Raw genomic sequence first — 24,669 nt, 5'->3', positions numbered from 1 at the left:
ACCTGACACAAATATCTTCAGATTGAATGGCTTTTCATGTCCTATTGGAGAAGTAATTGGAAACCCAGACCTCTGCCCTCTGGTCTCCCAAGAAGCCAATATAATGTTTGTGTAAAACAAAGAACTTGATACGGCCTGGGGCTACATGTACCACTGGGTTTACTGCGAGACAGGTGGAGAATGACAGGCTGGACGCTTTTGCCGGCAGCTGAGGCGTTTGGTCTCCCTGGCCAGCAGAAGTCGCTGAGAGGAGCCACGGCTTCACCGGCGAAGTCGTTGGTGGAAAGCCAGTCATAGTCCATCACAGTGAAGGTCAAACAGGCAAACCTGTGTCTGTACTGCTCCGGACTGACGTGGCTAGAAAACACAGAAACCGAACAAATCAGGCTGCAATCAGGGTATGCGCGAATAGGCAGTAGGGTTGTCAAAAGTATCGATACTCAAAAAAGTATTGATACTAAAACGTTGTATCCGGATACGATACTCATTTTCAAAAGTATCAATGAAAAGTGTTATTTTCTCTCTTGAAGTCCCAGAATGAAGCAGAGAGAAGTCGACTTATCAAGCTTGCGTATTATTGTGCACAGCATACAACCTCAAAATATTGTTCTAATTGTTATTGTTTATTTTATTTATTTATTTTTTGCACTACCTCATACCTGAAGCTTGTTATAATAGTTGCAGTTTCTTTTTGCACAACTGTTTTTTATTATAAATATTTAACCTGTGGTTCTGTTAATTTTTACATGTTGCATTTTTTTTGTTGTTAAAAATATTTCTGTTAAATTTTGGGGTCTTTGTTTTTATACTTGTGGTATCGAGTTTCGAATATTTTCCTGAGTATCGGTATCGAGTTAAAAATCTTAGTATCGTGACAACGCTAATAGGAAGAGGGAGGGTACAAACAGAACTCACAAGTAAAAGAGTTCATCGAACACTGGGTGCAGGGTCTTAAGTTTAACTTGCGTGCGTTGACTCTTGGCCATAGGGAACAGGTGGTGAGGGCAGACTTCCACTATGACAAATGGGTCACTCAGACCTGATGAGGACAGAGAAAATTTGTGAAAACTCAACTTTGAAACAACAACAACCTATAGATTATTTTAGCTGTGACATTTTACCGTTAGCATCCAGTGCCATGATGTCTGCAGCGTGCAGAATCTCCACCGTCAGTCTCTGCTCCGGAGCATCGTAATAGCACTTCACACTGATCCGACCGTAACGGGTATGCTTGAGTGTTTTCTGAAACAAGTTTTTTATCACAGAGGATTATCATAATCAGTATTTAAAAGTGAAGTAACAGTGACTTTGTTTACATGCAAACTCATTTTTACACTTTTATTTTTAAATATGACAATGTTCTGAATTTGATATGAGTCATGAAAACAGAATATTTCCTTTGGGTATTTTGAAATAGGCCTCATTCCGAATATAGTATTTTCTGATAAGACCAGTGGGAAGTGTTGATATTATTTGGGTTTAGGAGCATTCTTTAGACATTTACACAGCACATTCAGAATATGCATCTCAACTGTGGTTTTTAACTTCATTTTACATCACATGGCCTCTTGTCTGTTAACAGTCAGCTATGTGTAGAAAGCAGTTTACAAGGCTGGGTTACAGATGCAATCCTGAAGGAAAAGCCCAGATTTCATGTCGGAAAGAGAAACACACCTACATGTTTTGGATACACCGATGTTCCAAGAAGGAGGATGAAGAAATGAAAAGGGAGGCCATATTTGCATGGTTAAACAAGTCAAAGACATGTGTATTTTAACACAGGGGTCTATGGGGATTGACTCTTTTGGAGCCAGCTTCAAGTGGCCATTCGTGGAAGTATAATTTGTGGCTATTTGTCTTTTTCAGCTACGGAGGTTGCTGCTTACTTCAACAATTCCATTTGCCCATTTTACCATTGATGGTAAACAACATGCTACCTTAATGGGAGTATGCATGGCTGCATGTTAACTGGAATATAAGTGGAATATTATTTTCATAAGCCATGTAAATGGCTTAGCAGGAGCATTGCCTTTTTTGGAATAATTGCAAAAAAATATATTTTGTGCATGCAAACATAGAAATCATAGTGATATTTAATTATTGCAAAACTCTTTCTGAGTTCCCCCCCAGCAGAAACAAAGTAAAGGGATTATTCAAAGCATATATCGGTCTACATGTTGCATCCCCTGACAGCATCTTGTTTTTCAAGAGTCCAGGAGATGGCAGATTTTCAATCAGAGCTAAAACAACAAAAGACAGACTTCTGTGCTGTCCAATCAATATGCCTCTGTCCACCCTGAGGGCTAAAATGAAACTGCCAGTCTGGTAAGTGGAAACACACCTGTTGGGAAATCTTCTCAAGATAGTACTGTTCAATCAGCTCAAAGGAGGAACATTTATTCAGCTTGAGCTCCTCTTCCAAGACCTATAGGAGCAGGTCAGAAAGCGGAAAAGTAAATAACACATTGGGCAGGGTGATATAAATCCCAAAGAAAAATGCAAGAAGTCCTACCTTGTAGTCTCCACTCTTCATGTCTTCCACGGAAAGACCCTCTCCCTTGGCGTGCAAGAACTGCAACAGGGTCTAAAGCATTCAAGTTTAAAAAAAACAACATACAAAAAACCCCAATATAACTTGCGAGTGAAGAGTCATCACATTCATCCCTTTAATTTTGATAGAATGAAGTCTCAGCACAGTAGAGAGACATGTTGTTCACAGAAACAGCATGAAACCTCTGGCAGGCGAGCACAAAATCCGTCTGCCAAACTCCAAACTCAGCCCTCTTGTGCAGCATGCCATGACTTTTCATGCAAATCTGTCACGTCTGCTGCCAGCTGGTAAAATTGGCATTAAAATATACAAAAGCTCCCACATTGTCATTCATGAGGGGACTCACATTGGCACCGAAATACTACCTCGCGACTATATAAATATCTAATATATGCAAATGATTGCAAGACAGCAAGCATAGCGAGCTAATTAAAGGATGATTGTAACAGTCGTGTTGATGATTTGTACAGAGATGACACATGTCTTTTTAAACAGACTACTCCTCTTATTTTAGCTGTGCCAGACTGGAAATAACAATGAAAGAATATTGTTTACACCAATCACTGACCTCCACTGTGTACTGGAAGCGGTTGTAGAACTCCACCTGAACACCTCTGTTTTCTGCAACCGCGTCCAGGATCATCCGCAGGAGCAGCTCCCACATGCTTTGGAGAACTCTACAAGGCAGCAGACACAATGAGACACCCACATGTTTGTGTTCACCAGCTCGTCCAGTATCACCCCTGTACCCTCCCATGGACGTTTTTCACAGATAATAGCTTTATAATTATAAGTTGTTACACAAAACATGTCCGATGGGTATAATTATTACAGCAAAGCATACATGATTGCAGCATCGTATTTACAGAGCAGCTACCTGCTAATGTTATGAGGGTCCACAGCAGTCCTGTTTGTCCTGGTTTACAAGTCAGCTGTATGCTGATGACAAAATCTTATATGAATGCAAATAATAGGCAACAAACTGTGCAGGAGCCCTAAGTTAAAGTGGTGCATATTTCCCCCTGGCTTGTCAAATTATTCATCAAAAATAAATCTGGGGCATTACATTTTTGGCAACAAAGATTCCATAATATCTTTTTAGCATTTTGTTATTCAAGTGGCCTCAGAGGAAACTAGACTGCTGCACCACCAATTGGCTCTGTTTTCAAGCTTTAAAAAAGCCAAATGTGACAGAAAACTGTCACAAGTCCCTTCAGATGGTGAAAGCCTTAATGAATGGCAAAAAATGGCATAAAAGGTATTTATATTTGTTTGGACAAATATAACAATAACAACAAAAATACCTGAGTTTAATTTAAGAGCTGATATCTACCATTATGGTTTTCTTGATAATGATTTTGTTTATTATCAAGAGACCATGGAAAGTGGCTAGATATCAGCTCTTAAATTAAACTCTTATGAGCTATTTTTGTTGTTATCATTATTGTGTATATATATATATATATATATATATATATATATATATATATATATATATATATATGTACAATATGTACAGTGCTTAACAAATGTATGCACAATCATTTTTATGTTTCTGTAATGGTTAATACAGCAGTGTGTAGAAGCTCTTTAACCCAAATTATATTTTTAATATTATAAAATATATATAATTATTATTGTTATCCATGAATGTTTAAATTTACTGTTTTACAAAAAAACTGCAAAAGCTAGTAAAGCACATTATTATTTCTTGATTAAGGTGTCAAATTATAGTTATTTACTTGCATTCCTGAACAGAAAAAATAGTTTTAGTGGTTAAATGTTGTGCTTGTTATAAATGTTATCAAGCCCAGTGAGGTGGCTCAAATTTGGATGTAAAAAGGTGAATTCAGTTTGTTATTTTACAAATAAATAACAAAAACTATCATTTTAAACATGCTTTTGAAAGATTTCTAAAATATTCATGTTTTCTCATTTTTATGACAGGTTGTCTAATAAATTTGTATGTATGTATATTTACCTTTTGCAGGAAAATGCCTACCCTAGCATTAATGGCAAAAATAAGTTATTACTACTGGGGGTGCTATACTGGCTTTAATGGTTTGATTGCAGGTATTGTTGTACATGTACCTGCTTTTCTGCCTCATTTGTATTTAATAATTTGCACCGAATGTTCTCTTTAAACTTTTATCACTAGCTGCACAGTTACACCTGATGGAAATGCACAATTATAACTCAGAATGGATATTAAAATCAATTTGCAGTGTCCTTTTCGAACAGAAAATAAATGAAGTCATATTTATAGCAGGAGGAGAGGAGGAGAGAGTAATTACCGAGTCAGATTCTCCTTCACAAGGTTTTCAGTGAGGATGACCATCGTGTCTTGTAAGTACTTCATTAGAGGGGCCACAGCCTGAAAGGATGTCACATGAACATCTGTTACATACATACTGGGGCTTCAAACACCACTGATACAAGAAATGAATGCTGTAGAGAACTAGTGAAAGGCCTTACGTCATCATTGTTAATGGAGTCTGGAGACAGACTGATGTGCTGTATGTATCTCCGCAGCTCAGGCAGCATCTGCACAGAAATATTCAACATATATGTGCACATGTATAATGCATATACAGACATAAAAAGTAACACAATTTTGCAAAAGGTTTATATATACAGTGTATTCTTTCATTATGAAAAAAATATGTTGCTGCACTCCATAACAGCAGCAACATACGAAGAGAGGACAATATTACTGGAAGCTTGACTCATATTATAACCACATTTGATGCAATTTTACAACTAAACACATCATCATTATGCCACTTCTTCCTGAACTAAAAAAATAAACAGCTGTGTACACTGTTGCACATTAAGTTCAAATAAAATATTTTTGACCTCTTTCCATGAAATGATAACGACATTGTGATTTATTCTTGACAGATAAATTGAATATCTTATCAAAAAAGTATGAATAAATCTCTTCCAAAGTGATTAATTTTGCATTCAAATAGTAATAAACAGAGGATTGTGTCTGAAAACAAAATTATTCCAACTTTATGGGCAACAGTGTATTTAGCAAGTACAAACGTTGGGGTTTTTCAAATAGATAATATTAAGTCACTGTTTGTAGAGACCTCGCACTGTCGAGAGCAGTTGAAAGGTTTTCAAAGACAAATTGCAGCTATTCATGCTTTGAGCACTGCACCTTGTCGGTGAGCAGCGTGATGAGTCGTTTGGCTTCTCTCTGCAGGTCCAGGTCCATGTTGAATAGCTGCCCATTGAGAGCCTTGTAGACCTGCTCCTTCCCCTCCACACCGCAGGACTCCTCCATGGCTCGCTCCACACCTTGCCAGTCCAGGTCACGAGGCAGGTGACCCAGGAAAACACGCACATGTTCTGTGTTGTTCAGGGCGATGCAGAGCTAGCAGAAAGCGAGGAGGAGCAGAAGAGGAGAAACAGAGGGTGGAGGTGGAGAAACAGAGAAGGAAAAGAAGCAGGGCTACAGAGAAGTGGAGGGATGGGGTGCGAGTGTAAATGATTGACGACGACAAGACACAACTGTTTTTTTTTTCCCGTGTAAAAATATCTGATCTCCTGCTGAGCCCTTTGTGTTGCCAGGGAGAACACTTGCTGACATTTACCTCCCACGTCACTGCGTGCCCTCCCCCAGTCTGTCTTGCTAAAGGCGTTACCTGCACTGTGAAGCTCTTGTGGTCTCGGCCCAGCTGGTTCCTCTCAATCTTGCGTGTTATCATCTCTGAGTAGCCCACAGCCTCGCTACAGAAATTCTGTGACAGATAAAATACCAGTCTTGCTATTACCATGACATTTTTGACTGGTAAAATCTTTTATTAATCTCTCGTGCATGTATGTGTGAGTGTTTTTATGTGACAACACTGGAAGCACGACTCACGTCTGTCAAACGAGTGACAAAGATGAAGGCCCCCGCAGAGTCTGGCCAGGCCAGCTGGAGCCAGATCTCGCGTACCTGGCTGAAGCATGTTGTCACCTCCACTGCTGAGGAGCTGTGTTTGGCCTGCTGCACAGGCTCGAGCTGCTCACAAAACACAAAAACATGTAACATTCATAGTTAGTTGTTTTAGTGTGTCGATAAAATTTGATTTGTTTCTCTTAGAAGTTCACCAACAGTATATTTCATCACCCTATTTAGCCTTTCTAAGGATTATGTGAACAGGTAACCCTTAGAAACCAGAGGACCACCAGTCAACTCAGTCAACATTAGTCAATATGAAACTAAACAAACTAAGGAATCCATTGGTACCAAGCATGTCATGTGAGAAGTTTTAGTGGGGAAAACACAGACATGTCCATTTGTGCAGGAGTCCCTTGACCTCTGACCTCAAGCTATCTGAATGCTCTAATATCTGCTAACAGCTACTCTACAGAGTATAGTATATTTCAACAGCAGAAGCCTCTCACCGTGTCCGTATCCACTGCTTTACGAATTCTGTCACAGGATCTGTCATGAACGATCTGCAGCCACTTATGAATCGAGGACTTGAACCAGTTATGAAAGCCTGTCAAGGCCAACATTTTAGCATCCCTGTTAGAGAAGAAAACACGTTTTTTTTTAAATATAGTCAACGCAGAAGAAAAGGTTGAATTCCTATCTCCTCGCTGACATTTCATACAAATAACCAGCAGTTGGAGCTTTTTACGCTGCTATCTGAATTGTCATGAGAGTCAAACTGATAACCAACTTGAGAGGAAGAAACTCCCGAAAGCCTTTGAGGATTTTCAAGGACATGAAGAGCTCGAAGATAGTCTCTCCCATTGTCTGAGTCAGTCTGGAGCTTTCCTGCTCCAGAGTCCCACAGACCCGCTCCATGGCTACATTTACATCATCGGCCACCTGAAGGATAAAAGAGTTTGATTTCAAACATCTGTGTCAAAGTGTGTGTGTCAGCAACAACAAGAAGACTTGTTTACAAGGACTTACACATTTTTTCAATGACATACCTGTTTCTCCAACTGCCTGTATGATATGCTGAAGAAATCTACTTTCACTGCACTGTGACAACAAAGAAAGGACAAACGGCACCAGTTCAACAATAACTAATCCCAGTCATGTTCTTTGCTCACCAACATAACATAGATTCACGAGATATTCACCTGTAGAAGAGCTTGTTGTAGATGTTCTGGGCTCTCTGTACGTCTGCACACACTGCATCAACCACCTGAACCAGCTTTTTCAGCTGATCCTCAAGAGTCTACCATAGCCAATACAAAATTAACAACATCCTGGATATCAATTCTCAAGCAAGATTAGGTAAAATTACAAGATGGAGGACATGTATGAATCAGTAAAAACATACCCCATCCTCTGGTCTATATCTTGCAATTAAGCTCTCGTACCACTCTGAAGTTCCTTTCTGTTGATATATTCAGATATATATGAAGAATAGAATAGAATAGAATAGAATATATGAGTTAATTAAGTAAATTACTGCACTCTGTAGTTTAGTAAAAAAGAACATAATGTCACCCATTTTCATAATATGCATACATGCTGCTTTCATACAATATAACACAACGTGAAACAGTAATTTTACCTGGTCTACCGCTGCCTCAGATTGTTAGATAGTTAGTGTTATTATGTGATTAAAAGGGTTATTTTGGGTTAACCAAAGCCTCACACTGAGACAGTAGTAGACCAGCAGTAGACCAGCAACTCCCTTGGTCTTTGAGGTAAAATTACTGTTTTTTTTTCTCAATGGAATTTGGTGGCTTTGATAAGAACACAGAAAGGCTTAAATCCAAAGGAAGGGTTACATGAACGAGTGTGTTCAATGCTTTACAGAATGTTGCCATCGCCATCAACAATAAGTATACAACCCCACTCCAAAAAAATCTGAATTGTCCTTTTAGATGAAGTTATTGAAAAACAAATGTTTTGTTTTTTATTGAACTTTTAATGTTACCTTGACAGCAGTGGTGATGTCCAAATGCAGTTCATTTCGAAGAGGACACACAGTCTTAAACGCTCGCATATTTTGCATGTAGCCAATCCCCCTGGCATTCACAGAAAGGAAAATGCCAATTACAATACAAGAGTGCTTTGAGGTCACGTAAATGCTGCTTTCGCATCATATTCTTGGAAAATAAAATTTCAGTTAAGCACAAAAGCCTAAATCGCACTAATTTTTTCCCACTCTCATTGTGCACTGTCTCCACAGAAGAGGAGAGATTCAGCTTTAACTGTTAAGTGAGTCACTGTGTGTGTGTGTGTGTGTGCGTGTGTGTGTGTGTGTGTGTGTGTGTGTGTGTGTGTGTTTCTGAGAGGTGTAGAAAAGATCTTCCTTGAGGTGTTGATCACTGGGTAGAGCTGGACTTCTAAGTTCCTATTAAAAAGATCACTTTCCTCCAAAGTTAGTCCAACACAACATGAACTTCATTAATTAACTGATTTTACCGGCTGGCATTTATGTGGAACAGAATCCCTAATTTGGTGCACTTCACTGCTCCAACTTCTGTCTTTAGTCTGCCTGTCGACAAAATCTTAACAGTACTGAGCAGAATGCAATCAAATTTAGCACAGAAATCCATGTTCTTCCATGGATTGTTTCTCATGATTTTATGGACATGTGACTTTTCTGGATAAAATTCCCTGTTGGCCAACACATTGGTTGATGACAATGTGTCTAATAATAAAAGCCTGGATTTCCATGAAACTCACTATGGATCTTCATGTTTTTCTAAAGGATGAATGCTTATGATTTGCTGAGCAATATCAAAATCTATATCTCAATACATAACCTTTAATTTGCTGAGCACATTCATGGTATGAAAGGGTCATCCTTTAAGTTTTCTCATGCCAGCATGGTGCTCATACCAGTGTGTATGGCAGGATTTGATTTTGGAATGGAAGCATACTATCAAATAGGGAATAATCAAACTTGAGATTGGATCCAAAAGCAAGTTAATCCCCATAGAGCCCCATGATAAAATGGCTGTAAACATGTTTACAGCCTGTAAAAATGTTTACAGCCTGTTACAAAAATTGTTTTTGGTTTTTATAGCTAATTCCCTTGATCATGAAAACTCTACAGAGGGTGAATCTATATACATCTCATTATATTAGATTATATTAAGACTTAAATGTATGCATTATTTAGGGTGTCCTATTATTATTAGGGTCCACCCCCTCCTCTTTTCTTATTTTTGCATTAGCCATTTTTTCATTAAGCTTCATTTTGTCTCTTCAGAAAACTATGGGTGACATCACAGAGATGACGTTCACATTTATATAGCATACATCTTATGTAAAGTAAACCTATGCAGGTTGTTGCTTATAACCCTGATATGTAGCCACAAACTGTTGTTTTTTAAGGTTTGTAGAACCTGATAATGTTATAAATTCCAGTTAATGTAATAACCCCGTTAATGTAATAAAAATCTGCACTTGAGTCCATTGAAAATGTAATAAAACCTGATAATGTAATAACTTCCCATAAATGTAATACTTTATTACATTATTGGTAAAAAAGTATATTACATTATTGGGAAATGCACTTTATTACATTATCAGGAAGTTATTACATTATCAGATTTTATTAAATTTTCAATGGACTCAAGTGCAGATTTTTATTACATTAACAGGGTTATTACATTAACGGGAATTTATGACATTATCAGGTTCTACAAGGTTCTATCCATCACAATCTGTGGTCAGAAAGAAATGTTTAGAATTTTGAAATGAGTAATGAGCAATGATTAAGATATTTCTGTCTGCCCAATACTGCCTCTTCCACAGAGTTTGACTGAGTGATTAAAGTCTCTCTGTGTCTGCTGGGGTGAGAGGTTGAGCATGTACCTGGTATGGCAGCTGAGGTGAGTGTTTGATGTGATGTGATGGCAGTGTGACTTTACCTCAGCATGAGCTCGTAGCGTGTAATGGCAGCGGCACTGGTGCAGGGGAAAACCTGACGCATGTTCTTCATCAGGCACAGGCAGTGCTCTGTGTACAGCCTGAAGCTGTCTGACAGCTGCCTCTCCTGGACACAGGAAGGGCCCTCAGTTATAGCTTCAAGTACACTGGCTAGGAGACATTTTTGGCTGAACCAAAAACCTCGATGCATGTCAGTGAAGAGTTGAGCTAATGAGGTGACCGTTTCCAGATGATGAAAGGTTTTTTTTCCTACTGAGAGACAGATGACTGAAAACATACCAGGTCTCCCCTTACAGCGGCGGGGTCCCACTCGGCATCAATGGTCCTCAGGAGGCGCAGCAGCAGGGAGTAGCACACCCTCTGGGTCCGATGGTGGCTGCTGTAGCACTGCCAGCGACTGTGTCAAAAAACAAAATGTGCACTTTTTCACCTGATGCTTACGTTTTCATATTTGATTCGATCGATTTTATTCTGCCATTATTACTCACATAATTGCCTGTTGGAGAGGTGAGAGATCAGTTTGCACAGCATGGTGAGTCAGTACAGTCCATGCCGGAGGACAAACCTGCCCGTTCCAGTTGTACGGCTCTCTCTACAATTATATGTGGTAGACTGTCATGTGTCAGTTCAAGAAGATTCTGTTTATACTGAGTACAACCTTTAGGCTAACACTTAATTCATGCAGGACTGTATGCATGAAAAACCTGAATTCATTCATTTATGTGGTAGTTTAAGGGCAATCATGGAAGTAAAAGCATTAATAGTAACTCATGCATGACCTAATGCAAAAACAGTGGCTCAAAAAATGCAACATGATTTCTGAGTTAATAATGATATTCATTGGGTGATAAAATGGGTTACAAAATCGTGGGATAAACAATAAAATAAAATAAAAAATAATGATATTCATGTCGACAGTTAAAGGGACAGAAAGTGTTGTAATAAAAAACTCCGAAATTTTAATAACTGACATACCTTATCCCATTGTTCTTGTATCATCTCATGCATAGAGTAGTATTCATTTTTGTACATTCTTGATATTTCATGTACATCAAGTACTCAATAAATTAATTCATCATTTTTCATGCATTAAGGTATGCATTAATTCATCATAATTCATGTACCCGTATCATAATGTGTTACTGATTTTGGTTTGTTTTACTAATATATATTCAATGAATAATGCAAAAATAAACATTACTATAAATTAGCTATAATTAAAACTGAAGGGTTTGTCTTTATAATAGAGGTTGCTTTTAATAAATATCAATATGAAACTCACCTTAACATGAGCATGCTCATATTCCACAATCTGACTCAGCAGATTCTTGTGAATGGAAACATTTGAGTCTTTCTTAGACAAAGCTGTGTCTCTCTGAAAGAAAAATAAAAATAAAGTTGCAATTATTCATATCCTACACATGCAAGAAGATGAGTATAGTGTGAGCAGTATACACACACCTGGCTGGTGAACACCTTCAATATCAGGTGACATTCTCCCTGAACTTTAGATGCACTCGACCGAGGCTCCAGCTTAAACCAGGTGTCATAGCCGGCAATAGGAATCTCCTGCAAGAAGGAAATGATCCGCACTGACATACTTCCAGGGAAATCCTTCACATTGTTTTCTTCAGGGAACATTTTTGTGGTCGTGTTTGATGTGTCACCAATAGCTCAACGCCTCTGAATAGTGAGAGTTTGTAGTTTGAACTTACATTCAAAGGGATGTTGATGCAGCCCAGGAAGTCGTCTGCATTCTCCTCGGAGCCTGATGATGCAGATCCGTTTGAACGCACTGACTTTGCTATCTGTTTAAAATACCTGACAGGAAAAAGCAGAGCGCAAGCAAAAAAGGGAATCATATTTGTCACAGGTTGAATTCACATTTAAATGTGCTGTCAGAGGTATGATCTAACAATTCTCATTTTTTAGCCATTTAGCTAATGCTTCTATCCACTGTGACGTACGATTAGAGCACCAACAGGGCGAGTTTCATTTCCTAATGAAAGTTGGCTATTACTCCGATTTTGTTCTAATGGGAATTTCAAATTTTTCACCACAGGATTATGATCCTTTTGTCCTCTGGTTATAATTGACATTCTCTAGTTTTCATTAGACATGTCTGCTATTTATTAGACTCACTCTGTGGCCCCGGCTGTACTCTCTGTATTTTCTGTGTGCACAACTTTATTGGCACTGAACTTTCCTGGATGTCAGACTTTCTTTAAGGTTAAAGGAAAAATGTTCCCCTAAAATTAGCAAGGTTGCTGTCAGTATTTTTCATCAATGCAGATAACACTCTTCATGCATAAACCACAACTTATGGCTTCATTCAACTGGAAATTACCCTTTGATTGACGGGTTGAATGAGTCATCTATTCATTACCACAATGGGATGTGGAGGAATACATTAAATAACTCATTTAATTGTGCACATGGTCACTATTTGTGCTTCAAATGCACTTCAGCCTTACAAAAAATAACACTGGAATATCAGGCGTCATCATAAGACACATTAATGGTATTTCAGATGTATGGTTTCTTGTACCTGCCCATTCCTCGAAGTCCACTGACTTCATTGAGCTTTTTGCAGGCCTCAGCGACAGACACGTCGTCGTCATGATCCCTGAAGAAAAGAAGACATTTCAGAGGTTATAACAGTGGTGGGCCGTCAGGGCCAGCAAGGCCTTCTCTTCTGGCCTAACATAACCAGAACAGAAATCATGATCATAATTATGATAAAGGTTAATTTAATTATTAATTTTCTTTCCCTAAATATCTAAAAGTATTCATATTCTCTTAATGTCATATTATGCTCCTTCCAGTGCTGTTGTTTTCAGGTTAGAGTTTTTATCCAATCAGAATTCAGCTATCTTTTGTTGCCAGGCTGTATGAAATCTGCCCGGGCCTTCAGAATCAACAATGCGGGCGTCTGTGCACTGTAAGTGAACGGGCAAATACAGTTGATAGATAGTTGCGATAGCCAATCAGATCACGAGTTGTGTCAGTTAGGCCCTCTAGCTCATATGTCTATGTCTATGCTTTGGCTGGCCTCACGTTGAACGTGACATTTACGCGTCCTGTGATTGGATATGGATACTTACTAGTTTGAGCCATGGCAGTGCTATGCAGATCAACACAGTCACACTCGGCCGGGACTGTTAACGGTATGTAAATAATCTGGCGCATTGGCGCAGCTGTGTGGTTGTACACAAAGCAACAGGTCACAGAAAGTCCTGATATGTCACGTTTTGACATGAAAAAGTTTTTTCACAAAGAGACTTGTTTATTGTGTCGCTGTCGCCAAAGTATGGCCGTCTTGTTAGTGTCTTTCTGATATTAAACTGCGATTTTGCAATTTATTGTACAATCTTATTAAAGCTTGCATATTCTTTGTGGACTCATTTGATAAAACTTTTTGGAAAGATCATTTTAAAGACCCTTTTATTTTTAAGTTTTGACAGTAGCATACCAGATATGTTTTAATTGCTGATGCGCCGGATAATAGCCCATTTTGTAAACAACTGAGGTGATGCAATGCCTAGTAGTGCTTAAGTGTGTTTCTAACTACTCTCCAGTCCTGGTGTTATAAATGCTGGCATAATGAAAGGTATTTATTGACTAAGTTGGATATCACTGAAGGCCTAAGTGTGAAATGCACCGCCCGCCACTGGGTTATGATAATGCGTCATTATGTTTGCACTACATTGAACAGAGCTGAGAAGTCAAGGAGAGCGACAAGCCCCACTCAAGAAAAGCATTAGCCTACTCCACTTTTATTGTAGTCAAGAGTCAGCTCATAGCACAGCTTTGACCAGAGGTCAGGAAAGTTTCTCTCACTGCTAAATAATGACTCTCCAGCTAATATGTTGTGCAACATGGCTCACAATTTTCCAGTTTGTTACAAATACAAAGGGTAAAATTTTACAGGGCTCAGGTCAGAAGGCAACTTCATCTGTATGCTGATAATATTCTCACAGGAGGACAAAACAGGCATTTTCTCATCTGAGTTTTTTTTCAATAATTTATTTAAGATGTGTAAAAGATTCAGTAGTTTCAACAGGGTACAACACAAAACATTTTAAATTGAAAAACATCATAAAAGGAACGTTTTTAACCGGTTTCTTGTCTGAAGTAGCAATATTTTTTTTCCAGTTGAAAAAGGGCCAGGAAATGACGTTTTGAGTTATTTTTTTGTAGCGCCAAATGGCAAAGCTTTTTCTTTGGAAAAGTCTGCAAAAAAGGGTTTCAATATGGCCTCCTGGAGGTCATGAGACAAATTAAAGCATTGCTATTGGTTCCCTATACTCTTCCCTCTTTTTGAAAGTATTGCATCACTCAAAAACATGCCCAAACAAATGGGTATGTTGCCTGAGGGCAACACAGTACCATAGAAGGTTAAAAAGCTTGACTGCAAAGTGAGTGTGAGAAAAAAAAGGCAAAAAATGAAAAATGGGCATTTTGGTAAATAAATTGATTGATTTCAAGAGTGGGAGTAAAATGAAACTGTATACATAGTGTAAAGAACAAATGTTTTCGGAAAATTAACCTAATTTAACGAAAATCATGAGACGAATGGCATGGCTGGCATTCAAGGAATTCAAGATGTTGCTGCATCCTAATCTTACCATATATCAAGATGTAAGAGATCATTGTGAACATCATCGATTTCACTGTGAAAGAAAAAAGAAAAATCAAATTATCACCTCAATGAGTAAATACGGATAATAAACGCAGTACACACAGTGCTGCACTGGTCACAAAACTCACAACTTTTCAGCGTTAGTGTGAAACAAATGAAACTGTGAATTCTGTTACTCAATGTTTGTCACTCGTCGAAAGGTTAAACTGCTGTACTCACAAGACAAAGTGCTCGTCCCACACTGGGTTGAGAGTCTCTGGTTTGACCTCGGTCACCTGGATACAGCGGGCAGGTAGCACCTCCTTAGTGCTGGAGCGTTTCTCCAGCTTCTCCTTTCTCTTCCTGAAGCTGAACTTTCTCTCCTTCTTCTCCTCCATCTCCCGTGGGCTCTGGCCCACGAGGATTCCCAGCATGCAGTAGGGGTCGCTGTAGCCTGGCAGGCCACGGGGTGACACGTAGAAAAGGTTATCGCACACATAAAACTGTTTTCATCACCCTGATGATGCTGTTACAGCAGTAAGAAGAGGGACAGCTTTGGGCTCATCTATCTATAAAAGCAAGAAGTGTGTATGTGTGTGTGGATGTGTTTCAGACTGACCGAAGATTACGTATGTGGCTTGCACATGGCACGAAGGTATGCATCCTTGATTTTGAATATTTTTAAATTCATTTTTAAAAATATCATCATTATTTACGCAGGCCGTGTTGCCGCACTGCACTGTTTCCGATCGGACGCCTTTTAGGGGACATTGTGTGATAGGCCTACACCTGGTCAGTAACACAATTCATTCTGGATTTCCACCCTGACTCATCTCATGTGTAAGTCTATTTAGCCTACCTATCTTTAGGAGTTTTAAAGTGCACTATAAGGTTAGATTTTCCAATAATATTCGAATAGTTCCCACCAAATATCAATGTTCATGCGATGGATGGTGTGCGTACCTTATGAAAAGTAAGTGTTTTATCTACTTAATCTCCCACTATACGAATACATACTTCCTACAGGCACTGCACTAGTTTGATGATGATAATCAGTGTTTTGATGGTCGTCAGAGTATGGAGTGCAACTAGTTGGCTAATATGAGATTAATATCACCTGGCATGGAAAGCTATGGTTGAGGTTAGTGGACAAATAGAAGCAATACAGAAAGTCAACAACTAACTAATTTTCACATATTTAATCAGGGGGCTGGATGAAGGGTTGTGGCTTGCGGCTTCATAACACAGTCCAAAAACATGCAGCTTAGGTTTAATTGGTGTCAATAAATTGCCTGTAGGAGTGAATGAGAGAGTGAATGGTTGTCTGTCTCTATGTGTCTGCCCTGTGATAGTCTGGTGACCTGTCCAGGGTGTACCCCACCTCTCACCCAATATCAGCTGGGATCGACTCCAGCCCCCTGTGACCCGAGTTAGGATAAGCGGTTAAGGATAATTGCTAGATGGATGGCTAAGGATGAAGGTGTGGATATCAAGTGGAAATTAAACATTTAATCAAATATCAGGTATTATCATCTCACTTAAGTGGTTGTTGTTACGTTGTATATGTTAAAAGACACAAACTGTATATTGTTTATTACAATCATACTGTATAGGAGATAACTTTCTTTCTTTAAAAATGTAGCTCAATTGCTTTACTTTTGCTGTTGTGGTTGCAAATGAGAAGCCCATAAATGTGGTTGCAGATGAGAAGCCCATAATTAAATTAAATTGCTCAATCATCAAAACGTTTGTTACTGTTTGATAGGCATGCCTCTGTGGGACACACAAATGGTGAGACCCAGAAAAATGTAAACAAAGCAATAGGATGCCCTATGCCTCCAGTCATGTGACACTGTCTTTTTAAGCTGTGACAATAATTAACACCCAACGGTACAACCAATGAGGCTGATTGTCTCCTGAACAATGCCCAGCTTGTCACGTTTGGAATACTGCCCTTTTCCAGTTTCCTCCAGATTTATTCCAATTAATGAAATACTTTCCACATACTAAAACCTTGACATTACGTATCTGTCAAATAACTACATGCATACTGTATACATGCATGAAGAGAGGAGATGAAGAAGGTATGCAAACAAGATATTCACATCAATTATACTGTATGTCAGACTCATTTAGATTATAGGGCAAATGCAGATTTTATAATATCTGCATCAGAAATGTTATACTATACTGTAATACATGCAGTCATATTTCACAAAACTAGTTTGTTTTTCCAATAGAAAAAGCTTAGTGCTAACTAATGCTTGATTTGTCTCACCATTTGCGTCCTTGGCCATCAGACTCTTTGCTTTCATGACGGAGACTCTCAAGGAAAAACTGGCTCGCTGTGAAAAAAGAAATGTACTGTCTGTTCAGTATGAAACTGTGGCTGCGACAACTCAAGGTCATGCAATGTATTTATTTTGACTTGACTCTCCCATGTATTATTTTAATAAACATCAGCATGCATTGTGGAGAAAAATGTGAAAAATAAAGTGCTGTTTGCTTAATCAGTTATCTCATATAGTACATGCTATGTGAGCCGCAAGGTAGAAATACTCAGATCATTTTTAATACGGTGAAATATTTTTTACTGCTGTCATAACATTTTCATCAGTCTGTCATGAGGGCTCACAGAGATATCTGAGAGGTCCCTGGCAGTCAAGTGGAGAGACACAAAATCATACAGAATGAGGCTTTCAGGTGTTACAGGTCTTACATCTCTCAACTCTCAGAGGGCATCAGTGCGCTCCAAATGTTTCTCCACAGGCCGTGTTTTAATCTTATTACTGCTGCGCTATGAGCATGAGAAAATACCAAGAAATGCACTCAACCACCTGTGGCTGCAAGGGCACAGAGGTTTTGCATGTTTTAGCACATTTACCACCTATTGCATCCTGTTGGAAACCATGTTGTTACATGTTTTTATTTGTTTGGTATTGTTTAATTGGTGTCTGTTTATTTATAATATATGTTACAACCCTTTTTTTAAATTTCCATTCCAAAATTACTGTAATGGAACCAAAAATTACCTGGAGCATTAGGACAAATGACTAAAAACCTAAAATTGTACAGCATTCAAAAATAGAAAGTGTAAATAAACTTAAGTCAAGCCACAATCTGCACTAATACTGGTATAAGCCTTCAATATTTGCTGTTGCATCTATATCTTAAATATTTTTGAGCCATGATGCCTCCAGAAATAGGATCTATTTTAAATTACAAGTAAATATGATGCATACAACCAACCAATAATGTAATAATGTTATGGACAGCTGCAGACTTGTGTTTTTCACATGAAAAATATGGACAGCATGGGCAAGATGCGCACTCCAAAAACAATACATTTTTCATATTTGTTGCATTAATGATATCTAACTAATGCTGATATCTTAACAACCAGGCATCAGCTCCACTACTGGTATTTTGTATACACTTACACAACACAACTGCAATATTTAGTGGAGTAACTGTAATAAAGCTTTTATCCTTGTATGTAGCAATTTCATTATTAAGCTTGCCAAGTATTGCCGACAGTAAGCTGGTGCCTGATTGGCAGGACGGGAACCACTTTTAAAAGTTAGTATTGAGTATATGTAAACGAAATTGTAATGGTAACATTTGAATGGACAGTAGCTCATGTACAAAATGTCTCACCTTGGATTCTTGAACTTTTTGGAGAATGATGTCATGTTCTTCTTCACTCATATCAAATACCTAAGATGGTCAGACGGTAAAAAAAAGAAGCTTTTTATGCAACAGAGACCATTCTAGAAACACTCTGTCTCTTATTGCAATTCAAAATATAATTCTATCCACTACAACATCACTGAATAGTCTTTATAAAATCGGATCCCAGCATCTGTCCAACAGATTATACAACACAACTTGAAAAAAGACGCCCACTCCGAAACATAAAAGAGGCTACAATCCTTGGTATGATTTCATCTGAATAGATGTAATATCACAGCTGACTATCAGTACACTGTGTGACTGGACTTTGATGTTTAATCAGGTTCGAGCCAAGAGCATCTGCTCAGATTCTTACAGCCTGCTCACAACAAATAACACCCTCTATGAGGCTCGTAGCAGTCTCACAACACAAGACATTTAATAGATAGATAGATAGATAGATAGATAGATAGATAGATGGATAGGTAGATAGATAGATAGATAGATAGATAGATAGATAGATGGATAGATGGATAGATGGATAGATAGATAGATAGATAGATAGATAGATAGATAGATAGATAGATAGATAGATAGATAGATAGATAGATAGATGGATGGATGGATGGATAGATGGATAGATGGATGGATGGATGGATGGATGGATGGATGGGTAGATAGATAGATAGATAGATAGATAGATAGATAGATAGATAGATAGATAGATAGATAGATAGATAGATAGATAGATAGATAGATAGATAGATACCTTTAGCAGGTAGGCAAACAGCTCTTCATCACTTCTCACATGTTCAGGTGAAGGCACTCCCACCCGGTTGACCACTGTGTACACAGCTTCCTCATAAAGCACGTCCAGCTACATGAAAACACACTCCACTTAATAACAACCCTTAAAAAAATAAAAAATAAAAGCTCATGTTCCTTTGCCTTCATGCTTTCTGCTCTGCTGCACATCAAAAGGAGGGAGGGAGGGATCTGTCAGCGTGTCTTTTAAAATGTAATCCCTGCTGCAAATACGATTAAAAAACAGAGCCGACGCACCTCTGTCCTTCTGATTCTGTCAGGGATGTAGGCCTGGTCCACATGCTCCTGGGGCGGCGGCACTGTGCAGGGCCCTCGTTGGCACTGTGAGGAGTCAGAAACAGTTCAACCAAAACACAACTTGCCTTTTTAAGTCTGTGTTGAGTAAGAACTGCAGAGGGGAGAAGCTGAGGTCACAGTAAGGAATAGTTGACAGTAGACTCTATTGGTGTTAAGTATGGTGGTTCAGTCCAGTGGATCCTTATTTAGGGTCAGAACGCCTCCAAAGGGTCACAAGTCTGAGTCATCTATAACCACATCTGAGTGGAGTGGTTATAGATGATTTTTTTTTTTTATATACAAATCTTGCCTTTTTGTGAAATATTGGATTTTTTTTACTATATTGGCCTTCAAATACTTTAAATTATAGACTGTAAAAGAAAAAAAAGAGTTTGTCATTTTGGCTGTTGACATCTTGTTTTTTTATTGTGTGGAACCACAAAACGAGGCCCTAAAGCATAACCTGCTTAATCTTCTACTTCACTCTAAATTGGTCTATCATTTACTAAATGTATGCTGTATTAAAAAAGACCTAAAATCGGGGATCGAGAACATTAACTCATTGGGATAAATATGAATAATTTCTCTTAGACTTCTATACAATTAGACTCCTTTTGGCAGCCTCTGAATGTTAAGAGGGGAAATCATTCTTTGATATGACTGACAACAATTGACAAAAGTAGCAAAGGGTGGCAACTCTGAAGAATTTGAAATATAAAACATAGTCTGGTCCGTTTAGCACTTTTTCTGTTTAATACAAAATTATATGAATTATATCAAAGCTTTGATGTATGTAATATTAATCTACAATGTAGAAAATATAGTAGAAATAAAGAAAAAACATTGAATGAAAAGGTGTGACTGGTACTGTATAAATCTGGAAGGTAACTTGTCAGCTAGCTGTCAAATAAATGTAACTGATGAAAAAGTTCAGTATTTTCCTGAAATGTTGAGTAAAGAAAACACTTTTTCAGTAGTTTGCAACCTGAAGACTAACTCCACATTTAGACATTCACAATAAAGGAAACAGACGATAAAAGATGTTCCCAGTGGATTTATTATGTCTTTCCAATTATGACACATACTGTGCACAGTCTTTCTATTTTGATGATGATTTGATGCTGCTTCTTTTCTATGACTCACAACAATTTGAGAATGAAGATATCAGTTGCTCTCAGCAAAGATGTCAATACAGCATCATTGCCTTATTAGCCCTGGCAGCAGGAGGAGCTGAACATAGCCGCCACCAGCAGCTTGTCACAGCTGAGCTTCCAGGCTTCTAAGCACCAAACTCGACACAGCCCTTCTGTCAATACATGTCATACTGGTCTGACTGACAGCGCTGACTGAAGCCTACTCACTATAAACAAACATGTTTCAAGGGTGTAACAGACGGGAAAGTGGAGGTTGGGTGGGGGTTACCTCAGCCTGGGCGGCCCGCAGCATGTTCTCCTGCTTCTGAAGGATAGCATTCACACGCTCAAAGAACTCCAAGCTCTCCTCGGAAATCCTGCCAAGAAGAAGGAGAAGAAGAAGAAGAAGGAGCAGACTGACAACTCATCTCTAAAAATAGACATGAAATACTTGGAAAATTTGTTCATTTATGAGAGAAAAAAATGAGATGGCTTGCATGTTGTGTTATGGTAAACAGATACATCATCTCATCAGTCTAATAGAATATTTCTGGATCGTGATTAAAAACAAAGTGGGATTCGGTGACATTGGTGGGATCGCGCTGCATCCTGTTTGCAGACACTTTGCAGTAGCATCTGTTAGTAAAGATGATCTGTTTCTACACTGCCTGCAGTTCGGCTCCTTATTAGCAATCAAAAAAGAAGCAAAGCAGGTCTGGACTAAAGCTCTCAGCAATCCAACATGTCTGCACTCTGCGTGAACCATGTTAATCTTCTGTGATGAGCAGGGCCGTGTGCAAAATGCAAATGTTGTTTTCTGTTTCCTCCAGGTGTGAGTGAATCCCCGGACTCCCACCGGGCCCAGTTGTCATGGTGATATAGGCACATTCAGGGAGAGAAAGAGGGAGAGAGAGAGAGAAAGTAGCTGGCTAAACACCTTGGGAATCCCCCCCCCAGACACACACACCTCTCACCCCTCACAAATCTCACACCGGGCATCTTCCTCCCGGCCTGTATGGAGATCACCAGCTCTGATGTGAGCTGTAGCAGAACCGTCGGGATGAGCAACGCCGTCTGCGTTTACCTCCTCACCCCCACAGCTCCCAGCTTCTGTCTCCTTCCTCTTCTCCCAGCCAACCCTGTCACATTATACAGAGGATCGTCCACAGAGGCCTCGTCTCACTCCTTTATTAGCACCATCACATCACAGCAGGCATGTGGCAGCCCATCCTTGCACCTACTGACTCTCGCCATGGCGGGGGAGCGGATGGCTAACCCCTGAGGTATTGATGAGAGCTAATGGCAGTCACGCTGAGATTGCTGGTCAGGTTTCCACCGCTGTCAAACCTAGTAGAACTTGAAAGGTGGATGTATGCACGTCTGAAATCTTAATAAAATATATTCTTAAAAAAAGGTCCTCTGAATAAAATTTATACCACACCTGTTTTTTAATCAAGTTATGATTTTTGAAAGCGTTGCAACTGCCTATTATATTCACTGTAAAAAAAGAAATGTTGTTTTTACGGTAAAAAACACGGCAGCTGTGGTTGCCAGAACTTTACCGTAATAAATACGGTGCAACTTTTTGTAATATTACGGTAAAATGATATTAGCACTGTTGATTTCCCATTTAAGATTGCCATTTTATTCCATATTTTACCGTAAAAAATAAAACGTTTGTCCATCAAAAGAAACGCTGTTCTGCTATGTAATTGATTAGAAAATATTTTATAAATGATGCATGAATTTAGGGTTTTACCATTAAATATTTAATTATATTTCTGTTAGAGATATGGTGTTTAGTACATTTAACAAAAAAGAGAGAAAAAGTATTTTAAAATATAAATGCAAAAATGATGGCTTGTATATATATTACAGTATATTTTTGCTACAAACACGGTGCCAGTGTATTTTACAGTGGGGTAATGTATTTAAAAAAAATTAAAAATACTGTTTTGGCTGATATATATATTTACGGTTGTTGGTAGTTACAATTAACCCATTTATAATTTTACAGTCTTTTACTGTCATGGTTTAACAGTTTTTCACCGTAAAATCTACAGACATTTTTTACAGTGTTCATTAACCTTTAATCTGACAATTATTTTCTTGATTAATCAGAAGAGATACACAATGTTATTATCAGGTACAGGACACCTGTACCTGATAATAACCTGAGTCTTATGGCCGATATAGATAAACAATTTCACATTTTTTGGGAGAAAGTAGTTCATAACCTTTATGCACATTTACTTGTAAAAATGATTTCAAACTCAATCAATCAAACTTTATTTATATAGCACTTTTCATACATATAAATGCAACACAAAGTGCTTTACAAAAAATAAGAATAGAAACAGACAATAAAAATGACAAAACCCACCCCTCCCATCCCCACATACACACCTGTATGTACACATACATGCACACACACGCACATGGACACGCATGCACACAAACACACACTCAGACTCACACACAGCACATATTGATTGACAGTGTAGAGACATGGCAAGGCACCGAGGATCCAGATGAGGAAAAAGCAACCTGTGGGAGCCTCCACACTGAGAGGTGGCAGAGCCCACAGCCATAGAGGACGCCGTCACAGAGACCACCAGGACCCGGGGAGACCGGGGCGGACTCCACACATGGTGCAGAGCCGCCTAGTCCCCCGGGCCCAAGGAGTCTCCAAGACCACATCCCCAGGGCAGACCCAACACACCCCCCAGTGAGGAGGCCCCCATGAGGGAACACTGGAGCTAAAAACTAAAAGACTAAATGACATCAGGACAGGATAAAAAATTTAAAGACTAAAAGAAAACAGGCCAGGATAAAAACTAAAAGACTAAAAGTCAACAGGACAGTATAAAAACGAAAAGACTAAAAGAAAACAGGACAGGATAAAAACTAAAAGACTAAAAGTAAACAGGTTCTGATAAAAACTAAAATACAACGGGAAAGAAAATACAGACAATGTGATGAGCATCTAAATAAGTAAATAGATAAATAGGTGAATAAATAAATAAATAGTAAAATAATCAGTTAAAAGCTAGACCAAACAGGTGGGTCTTGGTTTAATATTTCATAGCTCTGACCAGACTAAATTGAACTGCTATCGCTGTTGAGGAAGACAAGAACAGCTCTGACTTTTGAAGCGGTCATTTATTTTTAATGTACATCTAAAAACTTAAAAATCACTTTCCCCTCTAATTAATTTTTGCCTAGGAAATTCATAAAATGCTTTGATATAACCTGTCCAATCAGACACGTTATTGTACACTTAATACAGTTAGGTCCATAAATATTTGGACACTGACACAATTTTCAGCATTTTGGCTCTGTACACCACCACAATGGATTTGAAATGAAACAACCAAGATGTTCTTTAAGTGCAGATCTTCAGCTTTAATTTGAGGGTATTTACATCCAAATCATGTGAACGGTGTAGGAATTACACCCTCCACCTTTTTAAGGGAGCAAATATTTATGGACCTGACTGTAAGTGTTTAATGGTGAAACACAAACCATTAAAGATGCTTTTCCCAAGCCACTGTAGGTGTACAGTCATGGAAAAAATGATTAGACCACCTTTGTTTTCTTCATTTTCTTGTTATTTTTAATGCCTGGTACAACTAAAGGTAATAACAACAAAAATAGCTCATAAGAGTTTAATTTAAGAGCTGATATCTAGCCATTTTCATGGTTTTCTTGATAATGATTT

General features: G+C 38.5%; 1 protein-coding gene across 1 annotated transcript in view; it reads right to left on the bottom strand.

Annotated features, from left to right (window-relative positions):
• Positions 1 to 24,669, bottom strand: part of baiap3 (BAI1 associated protein 3) — a 51,497-nt gene that overhangs the window by 5,237 nt on the left and 21,591 nt on the right. Inside the window, exons 3-33 of the mRNA XM_059348693.1 lie at positions 21,238 to 21,325; positions 19,777 to 19,860; positions 19,484 to 19,591; positions 18,700 to 18,759; positions 17,321 to 17,387; positions 15,283 to 15,496; positions 15,050 to 15,094; positions 12,970 to 13,047; positions 12,137 to 12,242; positions 11,883 to 11,990; positions 11,704 to 11,796; positions 10,910 to 11,013; positions 10,701 to 10,818; positions 10,403 to 10,527; positions 8,455 to 8,545; positions 7,849 to 7,905; positions 7,646 to 7,743; positions 7,493 to 7,544; positions 7,234 to 7,385; positions 6,953 to 7,076; positions 6,426 to 6,566; positions 6,205 to 6,300; positions 5,718 to 5,933; positions 5,027 to 5,095; positions 4,846 to 4,925; positions 3,120 to 3,228; positions 2,513 to 2,584; positions 2,342 to 2,425; positions 1,122 to 1,242; positions 916 to 1,039; positions 152 to 357 (exon numbers count right to left, since the gene is read on the bottom strand). Of these exons, the coding sequence (XP_059204676.1) occupies positions 152 to 357; positions 916 to 1,039; positions 1,122 to 1,242; positions 2,342 to 2,425; positions 2,513 to 2,584; positions 3,120 to 3,228; positions 4,846 to 4,925; positions 5,027 to 5,095; positions 5,718 to 5,933; positions 6,205 to 6,300; positions 6,426 to 6,566; positions 6,953 to 7,076; positions 7,234 to 7,385; positions 7,493 to 7,544; positions 7,646 to 7,743; positions 7,849 to 7,905; positions 8,455 to 8,545; positions 10,403 to 10,527; positions 10,701 to 10,818; positions 10,910 to 11,013; positions 11,704 to 11,796; positions 11,883 to 11,990; positions 12,137 to 12,242; positions 12,970 to 13,047; positions 15,050 to 15,094; positions 15,283 to 15,496; positions 17,321 to 17,387; positions 18,700 to 18,759; positions 19,484 to 19,591; positions 19,777 to 19,860; positions 21,238 to 21,325 (3,290 nt within the window). The remainder of the gene's footprint in view (positions 1 to 151; positions 358 to 915; positions 1,040 to 1,121; positions 1,243 to 2,341; positions 2,426 to 2,512; positions 2,585 to 3,119; positions 3,229 to 4,845; positions 4,926 to 5,026; positions 5,096 to 5,717; positions 5,934 to 6,204; positions 6,301 to 6,425; positions 6,567 to 6,952; positions 7,077 to 7,233; positions 7,386 to 7,492; positions 7,545 to 7,645; positions 7,744 to 7,848; positions 7,906 to 8,454; positions 8,546 to 10,402; positions 10,528 to 10,700; positions 10,819 to 10,909; positions 11,014 to 11,703; positions 11,797 to 11,882; positions 11,991 to 12,136; positions 12,243 to 12,969; positions 13,048 to 15,049; positions 15,095 to 15,282; positions 15,497 to 17,320; positions 17,388 to 18,699; positions 18,760 to 19,483; positions 19,592 to 19,776; positions 19,861 to 21,237; positions 21,326 to 24,669) is intronic.

This window comes from Centropristis striata, chromosome 13, assembly GCF_030273125.1.
Source record: "Centropristis striata isolate RG_2023a ecotype Rhode Island chromosome 13, C.striata_1.0, whole genome shotgun sequence".
Classification (NCBI taxonomy): Eukaryota; Metazoa; Chordata; class Actinopteri; order Perciformes; family Serranidae; genus Centropristis; species Centropristis striata.
This window is presented reverse-complemented; position numbering and strand designations above follow the sequence as displayed.